The sequence below is a fragment of the Nicotiana tomentosiformis genome, chromosome 3, assembly GCF_000390325.3.
Source record: "Nicotiana tomentosiformis chromosome 3, ASM39032v3, whole genome shotgun sequence".
Lineage (NCBI taxonomy): Eukaryota > Viridiplantae > Streptophyta > Magnoliopsida > Solanales > Solanaceae > Nicotiana > Nicotiana tomentosiformis.
Genome location: NC_090814.1, coordinates 30,940,899 through 30,947,355, shown reverse-complemented (window position 1 = coordinate 30,947,355; position 6,457 = coordinate 30,940,899). Strand labels below are relative to the sequence as shown.

At 44.1% G+C, this 6,457-nt stretch overlaps 1 protein-coding gene across 1 annotated transcript; it reads right to left on the bottom strand.

The window, feature by feature from the left end:
• Window positions 1–605: 605 nt before the first annotated feature.
• Window positions 606–1,247, bottom strand: LOC138907567 (uncharacterized). The gene has a single exon (XM_070198167.1). The coding sequence runs from the start codon at window positions 1,245–1,247 to the stop codon at window positions 606–608; it is 642 nt and encodes a 213-aa protein (XP_070054268.1).
• Between the last annotated feature and the right edge of the window lie 5,210 nt (window positions 1,248–6,457).

Below are 6,457 nucleotides of genomic sequence, written 5' to 3'. Positions count from 1 at the left end.
CCATTACGCCTACGGGCTATATTATTTCGAGTTCGAATCATTCACTCGACTACTAAAGCCTACGGGCTACTTTTATTTTGAGTTCGAGCAAGCACTCACTCGACCATTACGCCTACGGGCTACATTATTTCGAGTTTGAATCATTCACTCTACTACTAAGCCTACGAGCTACTTTTATTTCGAGTTCGAGCAAGCACTCACTCGACCACTAAGCCTACGGGCTACTTCGACCATTACGCCTACGAGCTGCATTGCATCGAGTTCGAATCATTTACTCTATTACTAAGCCTGCGGGCTACTTTTATTTCAATTTTGAGCAAAACTACTCATTTCTTCGAATTAAAACAAACACTTGACTATTTAAGCTGAAGGATGTTCGAGCTCGATAAAGCAAGGGCGACTACCCACAAGGCCCAAAGGCAACAGAGATATAAATTCAAACTATCTATTCAGTTTGAAAGGCTATTTTTCTTCAAAAAGAAGAAAGATTCATATTTACAAATTTATTGTACAGAGGCGGCTACTCTTCCAAAGGGAAGTTCTTTATACAAAAGCCGAAAGCGATATCAAAAGAACGCAGCGATCGACCTAAGGCCCTAAATGACTCAATTTTCATTGGAGGCCGTATTCTCGCCATCGTCCTCATCTTCAGACTCCCCCGAGTCATCAGTGTCCTCCTCAGGAAAGACCAACCTCCGAGCTTTGTTCTCCTCCTCCCTGGCAACTTCAATCTCGGCACCAACATCGAAGCCCTGAGCTCTGACCTCCTCGAGAGCCTCTCTCCGATCCTGCCATTTTGCATGTTCGACCATGCTCACGGCTTTGGCTTGATTAACCTCGACATCGATCCTGAACTGAGCCACTTTGGCATCGGCTCTTTTGTTGACCTCGACCACTTCAGATCTGGCCACTTCGAGTTCTTTGGCCAAATCTGCTTTATCTAAACTGGCCAAATCCAACCGATGCTGAAGCTCTTTCATCTTTTCAATCAGCCCCAAAACATTTTCTTTCGCAGATCGAAGTTGGGCATCTGATAGCTCCAACTGAGCTTTGACGGCTTCCTTTTTTGAGGCAAGGTTATCCATGCACTTTTTAAATTCTTCTGCCTCGGCCAGTAGCGCATCTACCTGTGAGTTAATCCATCCAATCTGCTCGATCCTCTGTCGAACCAACAGAATCGGATCGTTAGTGGTTATCTCTTTTTTATCTTCACTATCATGGAATATTCGGAATACCTGCTCAGCCATCTCCTCATGCTCTTCCCGAGCCGCTGTCAAATCTGCTCGAAGTTTTTCACTAAGAAGCTTGTACGAGTCACTCTTCTCAGTGAGGCTCCGAACCTCGGCATCATGCTCCTCCCTGATTCGAAGAAAGTCCTCGTGATGCAACACCAAAGCCTGCAAACAAAAGGAGAAATATTAGAATTACCTGCAACTCTATGTAAAAGAAGCGGCAAAAACGCCATCAGAGTTACCCGATTCAAAGCATGTTGGGCCTCATTGAAGAGACAGGCAGCCCCCATCGCATTCATCACTGATTGATCTTCTTCGGTCACCAAGGACCGAAGGTAACTGGCAATCCCCACAGGGGAAGAAAAAATTCGGGTATCCACAGGTACGGAGAGCACTATCTTCCGCCTTCGGTCGGGATCGATACTCGGGGCCGAAAATCGGTCCACCAGTTTATGAATCGATGAAGGCTCGGTGGAACCTGACCACGATGCTTTTTTGGGTACCGGCATTCCACCGAAACCAGTAACCTCCTCCGAGGCACCTGACTCGAGTCCCTCCAGAAAACCGTGGATATCGGCCGACTCCTAAATACCCTCATAGAACCGATCCTCCAACATGACGGCCTCTCGAATCATGGCATCCGAAATTTGAGGGGATCCGCCAATGTCAACTATCCTGAACTCATCCCTTGAAATATCTTCTACTTCCTGAGAAGATCCACCCTCGGTATCCCTTCCAATCATCTTAGCTCGAGAAGGGATAATTTCGGCTTCTTCTTGTTCTGGGATTATGGCCAAGGTTCCCCGATCTGCTTCCACCAAATTGGAAGACTATTGAATCACAACATTAGCCTGTACGCAGGCTAAATTCTCCTCTCCTTCTTCAGGCTCGTCCCTTGAATGGCGGACCACTTCCGAAGACATAACACCAGGGCCCCCTTTCGGTTTCCGAGATCTCTTAGCCGGTTTCTTCTTTTCCGAGCTCGGGGAGCCCGATACGTCTTTTCTCTTCCTTCATTTCACCTGCTTCAGGACAGGAACTTCTTCGCCACCGGACGGCGGCCTCATGACTACATCTTTCCCAAGTCCTACAAAAGGGAAGAGGGAGATTTACCATACAAACCGATGAAGAGAAAAATCGACAAAAAGATTTACCATGACTGCTGGCCTCCCATCGGCCCTTTGATAGCATGCTCGGAGTACGGTCTCTGCAACACCAGGCTTTTGACCCATTGTCTAAGATCCGGGATCGGTTTCAGCATTCGAGCTACGGCTGTGATAAGGAAATATGGATCAACAAAATAGAAAGCAATCACAAAATCAAAACGGGCAAAGAGAAACGTTTACTCACGGCTCATATTCCATTTCTCGGGAAATGGTAAGTCATTGGCAGGGATCAGATCTGAGGTTCTGATTCGAACAAAATGGCCCATCCAACCCCGATCTCGGGTCTCGTCTATGCTCAAGAATGGCGCTTTGGTTGCTCGGCGAGCAAGCTTGATCAGCCCTCCTCGATAAAGTCGGGGACTGTAAAGACACATAAGATGATCGAGGGTGAAGACACGCCCCTCGACCTTGCTCGAGAAAAATCGAAGAAGAATCACTATCCTCCAAAAGGAAGGATGGATTTGGTCGAGGGTCATATCGTACCTCTTACAAAAGGTGACGATGACAGGGTCTAAGGGTCCCAACGTGAAAGGATAAGTATAAACACTTAAGAACCCTTCGACGTAGGTAGTAATTGATTCATCGGGCGATGGGATTACTACAAATTTATTATCCCATTTGCATTCTTGTATGACTTTATCGAGAACTTTTTCGGTGATTGAACATTGATACCTCGACATCGGCTCACACCGACCCGGTCTCGGAGAAGGCTTTTCAATTTTAAAATCGCCTACGATCGAACACCCAACCGGAACAAATTTCTCAAGTCGGGTCTCTTCTAGATCCTCGCCACCAGCAGGTCGAGATGAAGAAGCGGTCTCTTTTTGCGGAACAGTTTTAGACATTTTTGCCATTTAAAATTTCGTAAACAAAGGACGGAAATATTTGGTGTTATAAGAAAGAATTTGCAATAAAACTCACAGGTTTACAAGCAGAAAACTCAGAAAAGGAACTTGCAAAATTTGGAAGACTGAAGACATAAAAATAATGAATGGTGGAAGGAAAGGCTATTTATAGATTGAAGCAATGACGTTTCAATATCAGAGGTGGCCGACCACCGTCTGACACATTAAATGCCTCGGTAAAACTGAACCGATGGGACAACTATCACATACGTCATGGTCGGGATCGATGAAAACGTCAGTATATATCTGATCGAGCTGTTGGGAAATCATATCATTTCTCGCCATATCCTTTTTCGAGAAACGAGGGGACTATCTGTATACGGTCAAAACCGATTCGAGTCAGTCGTACGGACTGATCGAGACGATAATGTTTCGATCAAAGGATATCTGTATGACAAGCTTGGTCAAGGTCCGAAGTAAGGGCGGCGAACTTCGAGCTCTAAGACCGATCAATGACAAGCTCGATATCATTATCAAGCCCATATCCAAATCGAACTACGAGGCAAAGTGGAGATTATCGAAGATGCATGGATCGACCAACATTCACCCTGAATACCGAGACTCCAAGTCAGAATCGAGCTCGGACCAAGGCCGAGGGCTCGATCCAACACCGAGCTCGAGCCAGTATCGAGCTCGCAGATTAGGGCCGTTGCAACCGCACTATGGGAGAGAATCTTGGCAAAAATCGAGAAAAAGATAATACATCATGGGCTCTCCACTATGTATTTTTTATTGTATATAAAGTAGGATCCCTCTGCTATAAGAGGGACTGCAACAAAAGATCACTGGGACAGATGAAAAGATATCCCCTTGTGCTTGGTTTACTAATTCTTTTTGCTCACTATTTTTATTCTCATAGTTAAGAATACACATATTTCTATTTCTCTACAAGATTTATATCAAATTGTATCGCATATCCTTAGAACCATACACAAATCTAACGTTATTCGATTTTTCGGGTAAACATTGCTTCCCTCGAGAGTTTTTTTTTTCTTAGTTCAAAAATTACAATCGCATCAAACACGTAATTCTCACCCTTCATCCACGTACCAGACTAATCTCTTTTACGCTTACTATTGTGCTCATCCTCTTGTCGCACAAAATAATTTTTGGGCATTATTCCGGAATACATAACAGTAGTAACAAATATAGTATATTTGTATAGCACAATTCCACCCCTCTTCCGTTCTCGTCGTCAAGTTTCCACGGAGAAAATAGTTCTTACCATCTTTGCTACCACTTTCGGGAATTGAAACATTAAATGTCCCTCCCAAAGCATGTCCTATTTTGTTACCAACCTCATAGGAGATCCAATGAAGTGGTATATTCCAAACATAAAGCCATATATCACTGATCTTGAATATTGAGGAATTACTTTCAAGAACCGGCTTCGAGTTAGTTTTCCAAACAAGTTTAATTCCAATGTGCACATGCTTCAACTTCTCATATGAGTCTACCAATTAAGTGAACACACCCTATCAGAAAAGTAGATGCAACGTTTGTAGCGCGGCGACGTTTCAGGCTTCCAAGCAAAAAGATGCTTTCTTCAAAACCAAAAGCTGCCACCGCTTCATTATTTAGGTCTTCAAACCATGCACTCGTTGAAGCGATTGTGTCTTCCTTTGCTTTTTTTAACTAAAGGGTAAATATGTAATTTGACTTTTAAGTTTAGGGGTTCATGCTTTTAATATAATACTAGTATCTATGAACGTGCGTTGCACGTTAATACTAACACGTGATGATGTAAATATTTATTTATATGAAGGAACAAATAAATTAATTAATGAGAGAAGTTTTATGTATAATAATACTGTATACGGTCGAAATAGATTTCGGCCTTCCTACGTTCGATCGAGTTCGAGTATTAAGAAGTCGGAATGAGATTTTGGGAGTGAGCTCTGAGGTCGGTACTAACAAACCTCGAGCCCGAAGGTCGCTCGAGGAGGCGGCTCGATAATCCTATCAAACCCGTGACCGAATCGATCCGCAAGGCACTGCTTTGAGGTCGGAAATGCGCGACGCCCATCTCGAAGGTCGAACTCGATCCAAGACCGAAGGGCCCGACCCAGTAACGAGTTCGAGCTAGTATCGAGCTCACAGACAAGAGCCGTTGCAACCACACCAAGAAAGAGAATCTTGACGGGAATCAAGGAAGAGACAAGTCATTATGGGTCTTCTACTACATGTTTTATTTTATTATTTTTTGGTAATGACCCTCTTCTATAAAAGGGGGAATCCTTGTAAGTTAGAGCAGGGTGGAACATAAAAAAGATCACTTCCTCTAGATATTGATAGTAATCCCCTTGTACTTGTTTTACTTATTCATTCTTTTTGCTTATTATTTTCGTTCTTACAGTCAACAATACACATATTTCTATTTCTCTACGCGATTTATATCAAATTGTATCGCATACCTTAGAACCATCCACAAATCTAACGTTATCCGATTTTTCGGTAAACAGTTTGGCGCCCACCGTGGGGCTAAGGGTAACAGTGATCATTTGATATAAACCTAAAGTACATGCCAGTTTGCAACTTCAAATCAGCAATGGCTTCACCTATCGACCACGAAGCCGGCCTTCAAGATGAAACCAACAACATGGCACCCGGGGCCGGGAAGGCCACTCGATGAAGGCGCTGAGGCTCGAATCGAAGCACCCGAAATTCGATCCGAAGTATCATTGGATGTCAATTCACAAATAGCTCTAGAGGCGAATCAGCGTTCCGAACCGAAAAGGAGCATTCAGGGTGGTACTCGATCTGTAGCTCGAGACACCCATAACGTGGAGGAGATCGGAGTCAGCTTACGGATGATCTTCGAGATGTTACAAGCCCAGCAAATAGCGATAGCTCAATTGCAGAGCCAAACTCAGGTACAAAGTAGGTCGGAGCCCAATCCACTTCGAGAAGTCACCCACAGAACGGAACCAGCCATAGAGAAGCCAAATAAGCAAGAATCGGGGACTACTCCCGAAATTACTAAATTGCTCGAGGAACTCACAAAACGAGTCGAAGCCAACGATAAAAAAGTAGAAACATGTAATTCCAGGGTCGACCAGATCCCGGGGGCTCCACCAATGATAAAAGGGCTAGATTCGAAAAAATTTATTCAAAAGCCTTTTCCCTCGAGTGCAGCCCCAAAACCAATCCCCAA